This window comes from Juglans regia, chromosome 8, assembly GCF_001411555.2.
Source record: "Juglans regia cultivar Chandler chromosome 8, Walnut 2.0, whole genome shotgun sequence".
In the NCBI taxonomy this organism is placed as follows: domain Eukaryota; kingdom Viridiplantae; phylum Streptophyta; class Magnoliopsida; order Fagales; family Juglandaceae; genus Juglans; species Juglans regia.
Window position 1 is genome coordinate 13415925 of NC_049908.1, and position 20931 is coordinate 13436855.

The 20931-nt window shown below is 33.2% G+C and overlaps 1 protein-coding gene across 1 annotated transcript; it reads right to left on the bottom strand.

Annotated features, from left to right (window-relative positions):
• Positions 1–1321: 1321 nt before the first annotated feature.
• Positions 1322–9289, bottom strand: LOC109020857 (preprotein translocase subunit SCY2, chloroplastic). Its single transcript, XM_019003379.2, has 13 exons — positions 9100–9289; positions 7764–8285; positions 7498–7586; positions 7055–7134; positions 6832–6921; positions 5878–5969; positions 4981–5064; positions 4475–4616; positions 4026–4142; positions 3644–3773; positions 2766–2889; positions 2548–2654; positions 1322–1944 (listed from the first exon to the last, which is right to left on the bottom strand). The coding sequence occupies exons 1-13, from the start codon at positions 9170–9172 to the stop codon at positions 1855–1857; spliced, it is 1740 nt and encodes a 579-aa protein (XP_018858924.2). The 5' UTR covers positions 9173–9289; the 3' UTR covers positions 1322–1854.
• Between the last annotated feature and the right edge of the window lie 11642 nt (positions 9290–20931).

The window sequence follows — 20931 nt, forward strand, 5'->3', positions numbered from 1 at the left end:
TTTATTAAATAATTGATCGTAATGTTTTCAATACAATTATTTTATTTGACTTGCTCTTATTGATGCCATTTTTTAATAGAAACACAAGAAATGAAATTGCACGAGCCAACTGAAGATGTTATGGAGCGTGATACCAATAAGGGCAAGAAATACGCTTCACTTCCTCCTTCAAGTTCTAATATTGTTTAGATGTGTGTTTGTCATTGTTGAGATTGAAACATTAATATTATGAAAATATGTTTATGATTTTATTGTTTGGATTGTAATTTTGAACTTATGAAGATTTGAAGTTTTGTTCATATTTGGTATTGTTGGAAGAGCAATGCTACACAACCTCCCCAACCTTTACACACTATATTTTTTTAAATTTTAATATTTTTTTTTATTTTTTTTGAGTTTATTCTTTTTAAAATAATTTAATTTTTCTATTCATTATTCATATATTAAATATTTAATAAAAGAAAAAAATAATAAAAATTAAAAAATATATTGTATGTGGAGGTTGTGTGAATAGTAGGAGGTTGTGTAGATTTTTTCTTGAAATTTTAATTTTGGTGTTTTTATTGTTTTGATTGTAATTTTAAAATTATGTAGTTAGTTTTATATTTTTTAGAGATATTGTGATTTTAATTTTTATGTAAAATTGTGTTAATAAAGTGAAATTGATTATTTAGGTCAATTCAACTAATTTATTGAAAATGGTTGAAACAGGTTGACTTAGGTCATTTCAATATATTTTTAATTTATTCATAAAAGATTATATCGTATCAACTTGTTATTTTATCGAGTCATATTAAAATTTAAAAATCAAATTTATTATACTTAACGGATCATGTTCGTATTTGCCTAAATCTTATAATATACATAACTTGTTATCACGATTTGACACTTCAATGCCACGATTTGACACCTTAATGCCAGGATGTTCTAGTGGTCCAGGTCCCGTTACCAACCACCCCACACTTTTTGCCAGGCACATCGATCACACGCCCTCTGAAAATTCCCTGTTGAGTCTCTTTCTCCTTTCCTTTTTGATAGGAAATTGATACACCTCAAATGTACGTTTAATGAGAGTTGAAAGAAAATCTTCTTGATCATATGAGAAATTATTTGTATCAGTCAGAAGCCGCAACACACTCAACATAGTGTGTAAAAAAAAAATTGACGTGAAGTATGCTGCAACTTCCAGCTGATGCGTAGCATTTCTCTGATCATATTTGTTACCAAACGCCAACCAAAACAATCCACTACTAAATTGTCTTAAAAGTCACTCCATAATGAAGAAGAACATGGAACTAGTTTTCTTTTCAGTCTCTTAATCTGTAATAGCTTAATTTGAGTGGGTGTGGTGTTCCCTCCCCACTGTACCTTTTCATCATGTTAACATATTACCAACTGTGCCTAAAAAAGTAAATACTTTCACATATAATTGTTTCACTACATTACAGCTTTTAGAATCTGAAGTCTAAACAAGCAGTTCAGTACTTAGGGCCGTATATCTCTACAGTCTATTAAACTCCACCGGGATCCAAACATCAATCTAAAAGATATATATCATACATGAACCATGTCAAAAAAATGAAGCTTCAGAATCTGCTATACCATTAAACTGCCAAAGTGACTCTGTTATGCCTCTTCTTGACCGTCGGCTACTCCTGAAGAAATTAATGCTACGAGAATCCCGGCTTCTTTCTAGACATAATTCATTCGCACTTAATATTGGTAAACTCATTACTTTCTGGAGAATCTTTGGAACAACGAAAAGAATTTCCGCTCAACTAAGCAGGATTTCTTCTGAAGTTTCTGGCGAACACGGGAACCACCACAAGATGAAGCACATGGCCTCTTTGAAAGTCATAAGCCATACCGACTTAGAGCTTTGCTTAAAGTTGGCATTACATTATATGCTTGGTACGATCTTCTCAGCTCAATAATGGAACCCACCTGACAAAAAAATGTGGAACCTTTCTTACCACAAGCTCTAAGTTTCTTCCTATTTACACCCTATTAGTTTGTTCATGTCAAAGCCCATTAGACAAATTGCATACATCAAGCAACCACACAACGTTTAGTTAAAAAGGATTGTTAAAAGAGTGAATATTAACATCCAAGGCAGAATTAAGTAAATTATTGGCAATTTGCTGAATGGAAACAAACTATATGCACAAATCAGCCTAATATTCTCAAAGTTCCAACATAGGAATAAAGAACCAAGAATCAAGAAGAACAATTTGAACATTATAAACAAGACAACTATTAGATGTGCCAAGACTACAGAAGCCTTCAAGCCACATTTGTAGCTTCATGAATTTTAAGAAAATCAATGACTGATCACACTCAAAAGAAAGAAAGAAACTTGGCTGTGGGAACCAACAAAGATATACAACTGGATTTACACACAAGATGAAATTAAAACTTGTGTAGAGGTTCAACATCCTCATAAAATGCATTGAATTAGCATGAGATAATTTCCAGCAAACAAAAACAAAACAAAACAAAACAAACAAACAAAAAACATATCAAGAGACAGCACCACTGTATACTTACAATGATTAGAACGGATGTAAACCCAATTGCAAATCCAGCATTTATATGGCGTAAGTAATGATCTAGTATGGTTGATGTGGTCGCTAAAGCACTTAACAAAAGGCCTCCTGCACAATGTCCATTAAAGAACAGCCAAAAACCAGCAAACAATTTAGACAAAAATGTACTTATATTGCAAGAAAGGTCAAGTTTTATACAACTTTCAGAAAAAAATATACCCCAAAAACGTGTCGATGCCTGAATCTTTGAGAGGTATTCTATGGTAGCCTTTCCTGGTTTTATATTTGGAATCCGTGCAGCCATCTTATTTAAGTAATCAGAAATTTCCTTTGGCAAGTTAGCCTGGACAAAATAAGCAGTCAAGAGACTAATTAACAAAGTGGAACCAAAGATAGGAATTGATTGTTTTTTTACAAGTAAAATTTATTAATAAGTGCGAAATATGCAAACCAAGCACACAGGAAGTATAGAAGTGTAACACCCATCAAGAAGAGAAATATTGGAACTAATGGTTACAGCTACGAAAGCAATCATATCATTTTTTGGATGATTGTAACACTTCAAACTCGTGCATAGTAGTAGATCAAGATTATCGTTGTAGATTCATTCCACATATCCCACCCCCTACAATATATGGGATAAGCAGTGACTTCATACGTACGTTTCAGATGATGATAATGATGTTTGAAATGCATTTTATAACTCATTCGCTCTAATATTCACATAGAATGGGCCAAACATGCACCAATAAGCAACAATATATTTACCAGTAATGAGCTTACCTCTGCTTGTAGGTGTTTTAATGTGAATATCTCTAATAATCTAATAATTTTTTCAAAACATCAAAGTCTTAAGGTCCAGAATATTTAGAACCATAAAGGTGATAAATCAAGTGTGAATCCATCGAAGAGATTTTAGAGCAAAAGAACAATAGATCATCGGGTTTTATCAGAATGATGTAACTAAGTAGTGAATGCTCAAGAAGAGTAATGCCCAAGATGAGATGGAAATCACGACAATAATGTACTCAATAGATATTTTTTCTAGTAGCACATAAAAACTAGACAATAGAACATAAAGTTAGGAAGAAACTTACAATGTCAAATATATTTAATAGGAAGACAAAAAATGCATATATTGAGTAATAAACCCAAGGCTCTGCACCACGAGAAGTTTCAGGGTTCAATATCTGACTCACATGCTCCCAGAAACGTGATTCAAGCACACTGCCAAACAAATAACTGTATCAGAGGGATATACTTGCAAATCCTTTTTAAGAGAAATAAATTTGCCTAGGAACAGAAATGAACCATGCATAACAATGGGCCTAGCGGCTAATGGTACTCATGTATAACAAAAATGAACCAGAAAAGCAGGCTTCAACCGTTTGAAGGCATATATCTACAATGAATTCTCATCCTCGGGATACAAAACACATGTAAGTGTAGAATGAATATCTAAATTGCGAGTGAGATCACCTTGCAAGAATGCTGGGAAATCCCAAAAGATAAGAGGTGGTAAGGATAGGCTGCATTCCTGATGGATTAATGTTAAAAGGGATATAGGGCTCCACTTCTGTGATTGGGGAGTCATCTCTGTCCAAAACAAGGGAAGACAACAAAAAGTGTCAATGATCCAAATTTATTACTTGATATCATTCTTACTTGAAGTAATAAAAGTTATAGTATATGGTGAGAACAATGCCTACTAGATTGTTAGTCAATTCTTTGAGTCAACGTTCAAGCATCTAAAGCTACAACGTATGATATTAATAACAAACTCATATCTCCAGCACGGCAATAGAACAAGTGCGATCATCAGATAAATATTAGAGGAAAAAATAAACTAGGATAACATAAATTTGAGTAATTTTGATTTGTTTCAGAAGAAAGGAACCAAAAGGTTTGAACATAAATAACGATATTACCTTGCAGCAGAAGCAAGTTTGAAACCATAATACTGCAACTTAATTTTCCTGCAACCTTCAGTTACCACAACTGCCCACATAGTGACCACGGTAAAAATACCCAACAGTCCTAGCATATAGGGCAACCAATTGACAGCACCTCCTGCAACATATTGAAAATGTTGAAAGTTGACATCATAGTTTTCTCATGTATAATTTGGTTCTCTATGCAAGGGCCCATTTTTTAAGTATTTAAATTTTGAGCCGCTTACTAATATTTTATGCCAATGATTCTAAAGCTCTAGGTTTCATAATAAAAAGAATTGTTGCTATAATCTAGATTTCAGTGAGTTAGGCTCCAAAATATTGGGCTTCTCATTCTTTGAGTGTGGTTATGTATTAACATTTGCCTTTAGGAAGTTACAACAGAAATTTTCGGGGAGCTATTTTACACCTGGGGAAGGGGGTTTTTTAACTGCCACAAATTCAAAATAGGGGTAGATTCAAGTTCTTCTCTTCTCGCATACCTGAAAGCTGAGACAGCATTTTATATAATGTTTCTGTGTAGCCCGTTAATATTCCCACACATATAATTAGAGATGAACCTTGACCTGAAATATGCATTATAGGTAAGAGTACAATAGAAGACTACAGAATACAAGATAAGACAAACAAATGAACATAATAATTTCTCGATTACGTCTAACAACTGATAGCAGGCAACCATCTCAACCGTCTACTTTTCTATTTTTTCATTTGGCAGGGAAGAGAAAAAAGAACGGAAGACCACAGTGGAAGGGAATGTTTGGAGTTTGACAGTATCACTAAGCAAGTGATTCCGTAAAATCAAATATGAGAAAGGATGAAGCACACCACAGCCAAAACCCCCATCAAAGACAAGAATTATCACACATTGCTAAAGTAGCATCAACATTAAATCTTTTGACAAAGATACTTTCCTTGATAGTTCAATATTTGGAGGTAAGAAAGAGTTCAAATATAAATGCCCTCCCTCAAGCATAAAATTCTTATGCTATTCCGAGAAAATAATGCAAACTAAATCTCTTTGATGCTACACAATGAAGAAAAATTTTCTAGCCAAGAAGAAATTCAAAACATGCATTAGAATAATTACATGGCAATCCATATGAAAGATTTTGGTCATGCTTCTCAGAAGAATTTGTTTTTGTTCTGAACTTCGTACATATGCCTTCTAAATTAATCCAGAAGCATAGACGAACAAATTAAACCATCTCAAATTTTACCATAATCAACACAACGTCTTGTTATCAAGAAGTTGAACCTTTTAATTTTCTTCTTGACAGGAAAATTAGCACTTATCATGAAAATGGTAAGAATAAACAATAACATGAAGAATAGTAAGCAGGACAATAAAAATGCAAAAAACATGTCAAGAAAACTACCAAATCCAGATTCTGTTATGGTGTCACAGATCCATGTCATAGTCATCGTACCACAGACCAATAAAAGACTCGTCACCATCACATGCTTGACCCTGCAAAATCAGTAAACTGGTAAACGAAATAAAAATCGCTTTCAAATAAAAAATAAATAAATCATCTTGGCCAAAGTTGTTACCTTTAAGATGATCACCTTACTATAGCTAAAGAAAAAAAAAACTATAGCTAAAGATAATAAACAAACTCTAGGCCAAGGATTACATATCTTGAATATGGCATAAATATGCACTATCAAGTAGAAAGATTTTTTTTTTAATGGCGGGGGAACCACCCCACACCAGAGCCTTAGGACTCACCTATGAAACCTAAACTCCCGGGAGACTAGCACAACAACCCACAACCATGGCCTCCCACTTAAATCGCAGTATGATCCCAAGGGGTATCAAACCTGTGACATGGGGCTCATGCACACAAGTTCGCCTTTACCACTTGGGCTACCCACGGGTGGGAAGTAGAAAGAACATTATGTAGTAAACAAATCAAAAGGAAAAAAGGGTAGGGCAGGTTTGGCAAGTGGGATGAGACACAAAATTCTCATATCATCTCATCATTACAACTTTTTCAAATTCCTACACAATATTAATAAACAATTAAATATTTTCAAATCTCAATTCAACTTTTTCAAATCCAAAAACAATAATAATATTAACATATAATATTTTAAACTTTCATCTAAAACCAAAAATTCTCATCTCACTATCCAAACCTACCCTGCCATGCTAAGTGCAGTTGAAGATAAGACAAAACACTTCGCCTTTTGATATTTGGATAAGTACATGTGGTCAGATAATCTTGAGTATTTTACTTTCAAGTTGTAAGGCTGTTCTCATTTCAATTTATAGTGGGACAATTTAAATCCAGTATCGTTGTTTAAATGATCTCTTTCCTGTAAATTACCTCTGACTAGCTGCATAAATAGAATATTGAAGTGAGTAACAGGAAATTATCACAGCCTCCAGTATCGCAAAGCCTAGCGATATCCACCATCTGAATAAAGACAGGAATTCATTGGTTTGCAATCTTCAGATTACATTTATGAAAACAGAATTTGCTACAGAATATACTACAAAATTGTGTAGCAAGGACTGGCTCACTGCTTGAGATGAATAACTAGACACACATATAACTCTTAATCTTCTGATGGCCATCTAAGCCTTCTTTCCGCAGCTTTACTAAGGAGGGAACGACATGACAGAGTACCTGTGTATTTATCTCATAAAATTCAGCATAGATATATGCATATGTTTAAAAGAGACCAATATAAGTAAAATTTAGCACATTTGAGAAAAGAGCCTATAAAGGTAAACTAAGCACATACAAGAAAAAAGGCATCTAGCTAATATTTATAGGGAAATACTCTAGCCACAAAGTGATTACACAAAAGCAATCCTACAAACTGATGGGACTTGATGTGGTTCGTCAAATTGTAAAGTTACTTTTATTGTAAAGTAAATCTAACAAATTAGATGAAGCCACGTCAGTTTGTTGAATTATTTTGTGTAATTCCCTTGTGGATGTAGCAGTACTCATATTTACATCTCATGCTTAAGAAGTGCAGTAAACCTGCATGATAATTGATGCCACTATGTGAGGACTGATCCCAAGCTGGAAGAGGGATAGCTTAAGCTCTGCTGTGAAATCACCAAGATCCTCTGTCATAAACAACATTAATAATCATTCACATATATGAATCGAGAAAACATATTTGAAGTTTATAATGAGTGATGAAAATGATATATACATGGTTTTAAAAACAAGTTTTTTGCAGTAGATATACATGATAAATGTTATGTTTAATATTTTGAAATTCATAGAGAATTCTAACTTACTAGCAGATCCTGAGCCAAAGATAAGGTAATCTCGAGTTATCAGCCTTCTATCAAATCCTGGTAAAGGAATGAAATATCCTACCCGACTAACTATAATTAGTACAGCTGTCACAAATAACCTCCGACGTATCTCGCTCTTGAAAAATGACTCAGCAGCATTATTGAGAACAGAACTTAGGCGTACAAAATCTAGAAACCTATTTTTAAACATTTTGGTTCTGGACTGTAAAGACTTAAAGTTATTGGCATCAAGCAAATGGAGAGCATCTGCTCCATCATCAGGCTTTACTGGAAAGACTTTAGGATCTTGACCCTTTGTCGATGTTGATTCAGCATTCACATAGTCACTTCGGAGCTGATCTGAGAAATCGACAGGAAATTTCTGGTTTGCATTGGAGAAGAAAGGTTTGTTTGGAGACAGAAAATGCTTTCTGTTGGGTCCCAAACTATTTGCTTTAAGAGAAACTTGGGTCTTAGCAAACAGTGGATGGAAAAAATGTAGACCCCTCTCTGCATGCCGACCTGCATGTCAGAAATAAGAGTTGCAAGATAAACTCATGTACAGAAATCATGCAAGAAGGCACATTATTAATCATAGTGAAGACCATGGATCATAAACTATTCACAAAGCATTTAAATCCAAAGTAAGCGCCGCACTCGGGGAGAGAGAGAGAGAGAGAGCTCCAGAAAAAGAAAAAATGATTAAAACCTAAAGATATTAAGTTCGCAGATGATTGCTGACAACATGCTTCCGAAAGTAACAACTTCAATCGATGACTCTAAATGGTCTAGAAGTGACTTTCTGGTTCAAGAAAAGTTTCCCTTTGAAGATGTAGAGGAAGGCCAATTGAATGAGACGGAAAATTCCATCTGGGAGCAAGACTTCGTATAATCCTTATAGGTATAATGTGAAATGTACCAAAACAAATAGCTCTCCGATGTTGGGAGTTACTAGATGCTCATCTAAGCTTCACAAAGGCGAACCATATGCAGAAAAGAAATAAACTCCAGCCCAGCTCGCAATGAAAATTGTAAACGGAATTCAATGTAGTAACCACACTTTCATATCACATTAAGAACCTTTTAGGTCATATACAGCAGCAATATATACTATCACAGTAGGTAATACGCAGCAAAAAGGTCCAAGAAAGAACACCAAACAAAAGAAAAGAAGAAATCAATCAAGAAGTTACAACTAAATATGACATTTCATTTATTCCTGATTAAAATAATCGAGCCAAATAACACAACTAAAGATAAAATTTTCTGAGAGTTGTTTTCTTTTCTTCTCACTTTTTCCCAAGTTGTATCGGCAAACAAACGGTGGAAAACTGACCTCGGATTCTTGTGGGTTTCATGGGAAAGAGGAGGGGATGGAAGTGATGCGAGCCGACAAGCGTTGCCTCCATGGAGAGACCTCGAAGAAACGCTGAGACAGCCGCTGAGCTAGGCTGTTCTGTCCCGTTGCTTTGGCGCTTCGAAGCCCCAAAGTCCGCTATATAATGTGACTAACCCTTTGGATTAGAAGAGTACGCACTACGCAGTACCCTTTATAGCTATTGCATTTTCGTTTTTACTTTCCATCGTTATCTCTTACGAGAACGATGACCCATAAAATTCTCATTTAATTTTATTATTATAATTTTTTAGATTTTTATATAAAATATAATAAATAATTTAATTTTTTTAAATTTTAATTCAATTTTTTTAAATTTTAAAATAATAATAATATTAAAAAATAATATTTTAAACTTTCATATAAAACTAAAAATTATAATTTCACTGTTCAAACCAACCCAAATAAGATGAAAATTTTATAAATAATAATAAGATTATTTGTGAATAATAGTAAAATAATTTAAATATTTTATGAAGCTTTAGAAAATAAGAAAGAAAAACTTAAATAAAATATATTATAAAATTAAAATAATTTTAAAATATAATTTTTTAATATAATTTTTATTTAGAAATTTGAAAAAATTGAATTATTTTTTATTTTTTGTTTGAAAGTTTGGAAAAATTATAATGATTAGTTTGAAAGTATTTGTGTTTGAGTGATATTTAGGAATGAAATGAGATGAGATGGAAATTTTAGATTGGAAACTTTTTCCAAACAAACCCTTCATGTTGGTTTTACATAGGCTCTCTATTAATCTTATCTTATCTCATTTCATCTTAATATCTAAACATCATTAAAAAATAAACACTTTTCAATTAAAAAATTTTAACTTTTTAATTTTTTTATTAAATCATTACAACTTTCACAAATTTTTAAATAAAATATAAAAAAAATTCAACTTTTTCAAATATCTAAATAAAAATTATATTAAAAAATTATATTCTAACAATATGTTAATTTTATAGTATTTTTATTCAATTTTTTCTCTCTCATTTATCAAAATCTCGTAAAATATCTTAATCGAATTATTTCATTATTATTTACAAAATATCTCACCGTTATTCACAAATTTATTATCTCATCGGAGTAGTCAAATGACCCTTACTTTATAAAAAAAATTGAATTTAAAATTTAATAAATAATATTATCTTAATCTCTTCCTTCTTTTTTTGTAGGCATCTTAATCTCTTCCTTATTTGTTAAGAGTATTATTATAAGGGTGTTGAACATACCGTTAGCACAAATATATAGTTTATTTTCTTTTTTATCATTTTTTTGTGAATATTTTTTTTTAACATTCTTAAATATTAAGAAAAAAAAAATTAAAACATTCAGACAGTTACTTTGAGCATAAATATTGAGGGGGTTAAGTAACATTTTCCTTATTATAACTATAATGTAGTATGTAAACTTTTTCTTATTAAATAAATCAAACTGCTTGACATTTTCGTATAAATTGATTTTGTTTCTAATAACATGAGATTTTTTTAAAACTTTTTCTTATTAAATAAATTAGACTGCTTCACAATTCGTATAAATTGATTTTGTTTCTAATAACATGATATATTTTTTTTTTTATAAATGAGTTGACGTAATTTTTATAAAATTTTAAACTTCTATAAAATTCGAGTATGTTTACAGAGGTTTATACAAACTTGTATAACATAATCCTTATTATTTTTCATAATAATAGTTTAAATATTTAAAAAAGATAAAGAGAAAATCATATTAATAATACTTTTTTTTTAAATTTAAATCCTTATAAATATTATCATTAATATTTATATATAAAGAGGGACGAAAGTTCATGATTAGTTTGTCAAAATTTGTATATAAAATTATAAATACAATACAAATAACTTTTTTATTTTATTAAATAGCTGATAAGCAATTACTATATCTCACAATGCACCAGAATTACTATATTCCAAAACATAATCATACTTTACTTCACATGATCAAAACTCGCACATATTGAGCTTGGCGTACAATTCTTGATATTTGAGTATGGTCAGAGCCATACTTAGGCGACTTTGATGCTCTTCTTCATTATTCGAGTAAATCAAGATGTCATTAATGAATACGACAACAAACTATCCAGATAATGTCTGAATATTTTGTTCATCATGTCCATAAATACCGCTAGAGCATTGGTTAACTCAAAGGGCATCACCAAAGACTCACAGTGGTCGTACCTTGTGCTGAAGGCAATCTTTGGTACATCATGTTCCTTGACCTTAAGTTGATGGTATCCCAATCACAAATCTATTCTCGAAAATACTGATGCTCCTTTCAGTTGATCTAATAGGCAGTTGATTCGTGGTAGCAAATACTTGTTTTGTTGTCGCTTTGTTCAACTCCCTATAGTTAATGCATATCCTCATCGAGCCATCTTTTTTCTTCACGAACATTACAAGTGCACCCCACGATAAAGAACTTTGATGAATAATTTCATTCTCTAGTAGTTCTTCCAACTTTGTCTTTAGCTTCTTTAACTCCATTGGAGTCATACGATACAGTGCCTTGTGTGTAGGAGCCGTCGCAGGTTCCAACTTTATTCCAAATTCAATCTCTCTATCGGGCGGCACTCTTGGTAACTCGTCAGCGAAAACTTTAGGAAAGTCTTCCAACTACTGGTGTCCCACGAACTCCTTCATGCCTAACTAACTTGTCTACCATCATTGCTAGGAATGCTGAGGCACCATCCTTGATGAACCTTCTAGCTTATAAAGCTGAAATTACTTTAGGGGTGACCTTAACCGATGTTCCTGCATAACTAATCCTATCTTCATTCGGAGGTTCAAACACAACTTCTCTCTTTCGACAGTCTATCTTATAATAGTGCTTGAAAAACCAATGCATCTCCAAAATCATATCAAACTCCACATATTGAACACCATCAAATCGACCTTAAATGATCTACAATCTATCTATACAGGACAATCCTTAACTACACGGGCACAAGCTACTATATTCTTGTCAGGAATCGTCACTACTACTTTACGGGGTAATAACTTGGTTTGCAAGCTACTGATCTATACGAACGTCGTAGACATGAAAGACTGCAAAACGTCGGAATTGAATAGTGCACAAGCTATAATCCTCAACAAGTTGACATCTCCTAACATTGATAACAATAATGCTATTATTAACAACAATTTTACTAATGCTATTTAGCTTAACAACACAGAGGTTTTAGAGAAATACCAGTAATGACTCCAGCTTCCTTTATCTTTGGAACATCAACATCTCCTAGGGTGATAGCTTATACTTGTGTTGGAATGTTGAGTCTTGGCTTTGGTTTGTTGTCAGCATTGTAAGTAGCTCCACTGCTTTGAGCTACATTTGGACATTCCTTGATCATGCAACCGGGTTATCTGCACTTGAAACAGACTCCATAATAGAAACAACATTATCCAGGATGAAACTTGCCACACTTTGCACACTAAGGGCTGGAGGGCGGCATCTGTCTTCTAATTACAACGTCCTTGCCCTTGACTAGCACTGTAAGTGGCATTTTCTTATCCGTATTTCCACTAGCTGCAAATGACATGCCTCTCTTCCATTTATAACTAATCTGAGTAGCTAAGCCTCTCTATTTTGCCTCATAAATGGTGGCGTTGCTATCAACTCCTGGTAATTATCGATTCTAAAAGACGCCACTTGGCTACAAATTCTCAACTGCAACCCTCTTTGAAATTTATGTGCTTTGCATCCTCTCAATTGAGATTAGGTGAGTTGCAAACCTCCCCAATTCCATGAACTTGACAGCATGCTGCTCCACAATCATATCGCCTTGTACTAAAGATGCAAACTCACTGATTCTGAGAAGAATATGTTGTTAAACTTTTCCTGAAATCCTCCCCATGTTAAGGCAACTAGGGTTCCCAATTCTCTCGCTAGAAGCTGCATTCTCGTATCCCACCATATTCCGATAAGAACTTGAAGCGTCGACAACACAAGGTCACATGCCCTAATTCATGAAAGTTAAAGATGCAGTGCACCTGGTGTGCAATATTCACAGCAGATAATGTCTTTCTTTGAGCAATATACAATACACCAAGATTACAATATCCCAAAAAATAATCACACTTCATAAAATTCACATATCCAAAAGTCATAAGATTAGTCTAAATCAAAATGAGTATTGGAGACAACGCTTCATAAGTACAGACATAAATAAGACCACTGCACTAAACACCAAACCGCTCACTCTACTCAGCTATAAACGCCAAAATTAAATCCAAAAGTTGGAGCACCAACTCCATTAGCTCCTCAAGCGTCCTCCACAATCTAGTCAACCTCGTCTAGCTAATTGGATCATCGCTCCTCTAACGCATCGTCTGCCATTCCAAAGGGAATGGTAGTTAGGACTACCAAGTGAGACTTTTACAAATCTCAACAAGTGAGTTACTAAACTACCAACAATATACATAGGCATGCATGACAGCAGAATGACATGTATGCATGAACTTAAACATGCGTGACGTGGTTTGTAAATAACATGATGATATATGAACATGACCTTGTTACATATACAAGTTTGATTAACGAGAAATGGCGTATGCTACACAACTCCCCAATAGTTGTGTGCTCCTGTTCATACTGCATCACATCACAGGCATTTATACCAGCTGTGAGTACGTCATGATAACTAAACTGATAAAACTGTTAAATGTATAGTTGGTACCATCAGCATTGGGTGCTTGACTTCGCTATGGTAAGTAGGTACTTAGATCACATTCGAAGTCTATTGATTGTACTTTGTCAACCCAAGATATTCCAAATCTAACTTAAAGACTCCAACGTAGACAATGAAGTTTCAATAGGATAATTTTACATCCTAGCACTTGGGGTGATAAAGTAAATATTCATGCATGACTTAGACGTAACTCATAGCATACTTATGTAACAAATAAACATGGAACAAACGGCATGAGATGTAACAGATAGACATGTGAAAAATGACATGACATTCATGGCATGTAACAATGATATGAGATTCATGAAACACATAAGTGTGTAACAGATGACATGACATTCGTGTAACAGATAATCATATAATAGATAATTGGTGACATGGCATGGCATAACAGTTACAATAAGCATAAATGACATGAATATAAATAGCAGTAGTCTTACTATCGTACATACATAAATACACCAAGAGTAAGTTAGAAACTTACATTTGTATATCGTAATGTAAAGTGAGCTTAAAAAGTGACTAAAATAAGATATTTTCTAGGGTTAGAAAATCCTACTAACTTCTTATAAATATAAAAAATACTATCTTAAGGCTAAATTTGCAAAGTTACTCCTTTACTTGTGAGAAATTATAAATTTGCTCCTAAAATAAGGATTTTGCAAACCAATTCCAAAAAATTTAGGCTGACTCGAAAAAATTTAAGACTAATCACAACTATGAGAAAGATATTTAGGTTGACTCATGCATTAGGCCAAAAACATGATTTTGTTACTATTTAACCTTCTAACATACTAATATGCTTAAACAAATTTTAGCAACTTTAAAAAATCACATCCTTAATTCTAAAATCATGCTAAAATACCAATTTATACATTTTATGAAAACTTAAACTCACTATACCCTAGAAAATGCTAAAATATCAAGATAAGGTCAAATAGAACTAACTCTTGATGTTATTGGTCCAAGACTTTCAATCAACTACAAGGGCTCCAAAAGTCTATAAATACTCTCCTAACATGTTCATCATTCAAACCATATATGCAATAAATTTCCAAAGTAACTAGATCTTTGATTTTTTATGCAATAAATCTTCAAATAACAAAATCATATACCTTGCATTCAAGTTCTAACTTGATCTAAGTATTAAGCTTGCATGTCATGACAAAACTTTAATCAAAACAAGTCATCAAACCCTAGAGCCTCTAGATTGAGTTCAAGCCAAACTCTTGCATGTTCAACATCATTCTAACAAAGATCTAAACCATAACGCTCTAAAAATAAGCTTTTAATCCATAGATCAAAGCTTCAAGAACAACATATATGAAAACCAAAGCCATAGGATCAAGTTTCTAGAACCAAAATCACAAAAACCCATGTGTAAAAAAAAAAAAAAAAAACTATTTCTAGCAAATCGGTTTCTAACACTTTGTAATCATGCAAAACTATTTTATAAAACTACTAACAAGCTTTGAATCAACTCATAACTTGCATAGAAACATATTAGCACATCATCCTATCAAGATCTACCTAATATTTAATAAAAAACATCACCAAACCCAACATTCATCAATCTAAACTCCATGAAAAATGTTTCAACACAAATCCAAGTAAACTAGACTCAATAATAAAAAGGAATACAAGAGGATTGAGCTTTAGAATTTGAATTACAAAGGGCTAGAATTCTAGAACAAAAAAGGGTAGAAAACTCTCTCTCAATTCTCTCTTGGAAGACAAGTGAAGAATGCAAAGTATGGGAAACAAATGGATGGACGTGGGGTATAGGTGAAGGGCTAACATGGGGATGCTTGGATGACCAAGTGATATGAAGGTAAGTTGAGAAAAATGGAGGAGAATGAGATGCAAAGTGCAGCTAATTTCCTACTGCAGTCTAGCCGAGTGGGTGAGGGCTAATGTGGGGTGGTTTGACTTGCCATCAAGCCACTATTTGGGCTGATCTTGAGAAGTCATGATAGCCAAAGCATGGCAGTGAAAGTGGGAGAAATCTTGCTCAAGAAACTTGGCCAAAAGAGATGGTTCCAATGGGACTAAGTGGGGTTAATTGAGTGGTGTCTAGTTTAAGATTTAGTTAACGTTTCAGCCATTGCTTGGTACAAATCAATTTTTTTTTATCAAATGAAATTACCATGATTTAAGGGAGTGGTTAAGGCTGTAAAAGTTTGTAATTGAGTGGCAAATTGCATGAGAAAGTGATTTAATCAAGTGATATAACACTTAATCAAAACCAAGTGGTTTAAGGTTTGAAAACCGATTTGGGGTTTTGATTTCCTCCAAGGGTTTAGGGTTTTGGTTGGCTTCCAAATTCTTGGGGTTTCATCAAGGTTGAAATCCTATTTTTGGTTGACAAAATAGTGTTTGGTTGGATGGAATAGTGTTTGGTATAAGAGACATGATGACAAGTTTGAATCACACTCAACCTCTAACCTAATCGACCGTTCAATTCGTAAATCCTTTCAAGATTTTACGACGTTTCTAAGGTCTGAAGAAGTTTATCTATTGAATGTAATACCCCGTATTTTGGTGTATTTTAATTGAAGAATTTATTATTATTAATTCAAAAATATATTCTCTTGTTTTAAAATTGTTAGATTTTTAGTTGGTTTATTTTTATGATTTTTAATTTTGTGAAAATTATTTTGAAGTGCTTTCTTAATATTATTTATTGTTATGCATTTTAAATTTCTCTTTATTCTAAATTAGCTTATTGTTGGATTTAATTATTTATTTTCATTTTAATCGCTACGTTTGAATTATTTTATTGTACTTGTTATTTTGAAATCGTTTCCGTTGGATCATTTTTGTGATACAAGATGTGAGGACGGGACCTCATTTTTTTCCCTCTATTTTCTCTTTCCTCTTTTTTTTTTCTTCTTTTCTTTTTCTTCTTTCTTCCTTTGCTTTCCCACGGGACGCACTCCCCCTCCCTCTCTCCCGTGTGCTTTCTCTCTCTCAACCAAGCCACCGTCGCCCGCCGCCATGCACCTCACCGCCCCTCCCATCAGCTTCCCCACTGGCCGGCGACCACCTCCCTTCGTTTCCAGCTCCTCCATCGTCGCCGATAGCCTCCACACCCAACACCAAGCTGCGACACCTCTTGTGTTCGCGCGCAGCCGCACCACTGGCCACTATTTCTTCACCACTTTATCTTCGACCTCCTAGCAACCCAATGGACCCAACTCCAGCTCCGATCCGTCACCGGTGAAGCACTTCCAACCCCATTTCCGATTTGGGTATTTTTGGTCTTCAACCACCCATTGCGCCGCCCACGGCCAACCACCACCACCACTAGCTTCGCCGACATCCCTAAGCCCTACCTTATCAATCTCAGATTTTCGTTTGCACCAGTTCAAAAGTGGGTCTTTGAGACCTACGACCACGGTGCATTTGGCACTGTTCTGTAGCTGTGTTGCCACTTCTTGTAGTTTTGTGATCCTCCAGAAATTACTATATAGCGCTGTAAATATTTCTCCAAAGAACTTTCGTGATTTAAATGTATTTTTGCACTAACTCATTACACTGTGAACTGGTTGGTTTTTCCGGACTGAGTCTGAGGAATAAGGGGGTCGAATGGATTGGTGGATGAAATTGTTTGTGTGTTTGGGCTGTGTTGAGTGTTGTTGGATGTTGGTTATTGAGGTATTTCATGTACATGGCATATTTGCACGCATGATCATGTTTGTAAAGAAAACTGAGTTTTCGTGTATTGCATTCATGTTCATATGTTTATTGAAAAGTGAGTTCTCATGTAAAAAGATTTTTGGGTGCATGTGTATCACGACCCCAAGTCGAGATGGGGCATTATCTCAGTGGAGCTACTTTGATCACTCGAGAGCGGAATATACTGAGTGACGTCCCCTAGATTGTCGCTGGGCGACAATGGGATCGGACGAGATAGTCTCGTGCCGACTCTGTGGCCCTTCTGCTGGCGGGGGCTATAGGATGCTTGGCCACGAACGCACTGGGCGCGGAACTGGGCATCGCTTGTTGCATAGTGGGTGCTTGGCCATGAACGAGCTAGGCGCCGAACTGGGCATCGCTATGAAGTCAGGACGTGCGGATGGTCCCTAGGGGAGATCATGGTGCATATGGTAATAATGGATAAATGGACTATTTTCTGGGAAAATAGTGTGTGTTGGATTTTTTGTGTAAATCATTTTCTAGGAAAATGTTTTACGGATATTTTGGGCTAAATGAGATTTTGGCGTGTGTTGGAAAATATTCATTTTCGAGGAAAATGATATTTTGAGAATAAAACATATTTCATCATATGTATGCGTGTTGGTTGCATTAATGCATTTTTATTCCTGAGGGTTGTTTGGGCTATACTTACCTACGGTACCATTTTGTGGTTATGCAGATTTTGATGCAGATGAAGAAGAGGGTGAGCCTGAGGATTTGGCTCCGCCCGAGGAGTGATTTGGTATCACTCATTTTATTGAGACTTGTATTATTTATTTTGGGATGATTGTATAAATTTTAAACTACTTTTACTGATATTTAAATTGTGTTTAAACTCTAGTACTTAGTAGACTTAATTATCTACTGCATTTTTATTGTACACTGTTGCATGTACACACACATGACACTATCGTTAGGATGCGTGACCGTGCTGTTATCATCCTGGCATCTCGATTCCTGTGTTTCCTTACATGGGGGTCGGGGGCGCCACATCGGATTTCTTTAGAAATTTTTACAATTATGGCCCAAAATTTTCTCTTCTTTTGATTCCACTCGAAGAAAGTTTTAATTTTTTTTCATTCCAAAATGATTATCCACCTAGATTGGAACATTCTCCTATTCTTCTTTTATTTTTCCTAACAAAAAAATTGAATTGGATTATGAAATGGTAATATGTTGTTAGTCCACATCCTTTTGGCAACAATATCAACTTCTTAAAATGCCAAGTCTCAGTAAAATTGTGAAAAATTATAATTATGATTATGTTGTAAAAATGTTCTCGCAAGTTACCAAAGTTCCTGAAATTTTAGTTCAGGACAACATATTTCAAGTCCAACTAGCATTAGCATCAATGAAAAGCAAAAAGGAATTAAAGAAATTAGGCAGAAGAAAAGTCACAAGTTTCTGATAGTGATGACAAGGAAAGCCCACCATCAAGTCATTTCTAGTAGAGCCAGTTATTATAAGCTCAGCAGGTTTCTCCAACCCAACAAGCTTTCGATCCTCTTCAACTAACCCATTTACTTGAAGATGCTCACTGCAGATTGGGCCATAAAAGAAAAATGTAAGTTCTTCAATAATGCTATTCTCACTCCAGTCTTGTTATATATTTTTATTTAGTGATTAAGTAAGTATTTTTTAATAATATTATAATTTTTTTATTTTTTTTAAAATATTTTATAATGTTAAAAATATATATATATAAAATAAAATAAAAAACATTATATTTTACACCATGTATGACTCTCAGCGAGACTGAGAGCGGTAACTGTAGAGCAAAAATGTAGTATCGGGGAAAAGAAGAATCCAATTAGTACAATTATTCAAGTCATTATAATAAGAAGAATCTGACATCAGGATAAAAAGAATCATTATTTCTATTCTGCTGACGCATCAAGACAAACCAACTTTTGGCAACCATTATCATATTACTGTATACTCACCTCCTTCCTTCGAAAAACATTTCTTTCCTATCTTCCTAGTAATATTTTCTTCTTCATGTCTCTAGAGAATTAATCTAATTATTTTTAGGGTATTTTTAATTCATTAATTTGTTATTTAACTCTACAATTAGATTTATAATGATCTTTTTTTTCTCAAATTTTGAACAATTTTCTTTTTATTATATTTTTTTGTAAAGTTTTCTGATTTATTACTAATTTGTTTCTTTTTTTTTTAATCTTTTTATAAGGTCTATACTTTCATCTTTTGTGGTAATAACTTTTATAATTCAATTTTTCCCTTTTATTCCTTCTAGAAGAAGTTAATAATAGAGTATATCCAAATTATTCACAAAATATACTTAATTCATTTTTAGCAAATTTCTTTTCCTGGTCAATTTGCTTTTTTTTTTTTTCTAATTTGTAAATCATTGCACTTAATTAAATAATCTTAAATCTATAATTTATTAAATAATATTATCTAGATCTCATCACAATATGATAATTTTTATAGAATTTTAAACTTCTATGAAAAGTTGAGTTTATTTATAGAAGTTTATATATACAAACTTGTATAACATAATACTCATTACTTTTCATAATATTATTTTTAACTTTATGATAAAAAAATTTAGATATTCAAAAAGATAAGAGAAAATCATATTAACAATAATTTTTCAAAATTTAAATCCTTAGGAATATTATCATTAGTATAATTTATATGTAAAGAGCGACGAAAGTTCATGATCATGACTAGCTAGTTTGTCAAAATTTGTATATAAAGTTATAAGTACAATCCAAATAATTTATTTTATTATATTAATTAGCGCATAAATAAGTTGGAACTTGGGCAAAAAATAACTAAACTGAGCGTGAACAGAAAATATAATTAGCTTATATATAATCTCAGTTTGATCATGATGTACGTTCAAATAAAACTAAACGAATAAAACTCGATTGACTGCATGCATGCTTACAACTCATTTGAACATAACTGCTTATAATTATTTGCTCGAATTTGAATCATGTTATGTAAGAATCTTTTTATAATTAAAATATTTTTAATTTATATGAAATTAAAGTTTTTAGCACAATAAAGTTACTTGAGATTTTCACTCTGGAATTTAGTTTACATTCAATGAAATATTCCCGGGATGTTTCTTAATTGATTAAACTAAGCCTCGTTTGTTTTCATAATTCTTTTCACAATAAATTTTTGATCAGTTCGAACCCTAACTTTACATGATTCTATCTCATGTAACTAAATATTCTACATGCATATGCAGCATACTTATCAAGGGTGACTCTCACGAGATGGATAATGTCAAGATATAAATATAAATAATAAAATCTACATTTTCCTATAGTAAACTTTTGGACAAGTAATTTCACACTTTATCATTATAATTTATACTTTATTATTGAAGC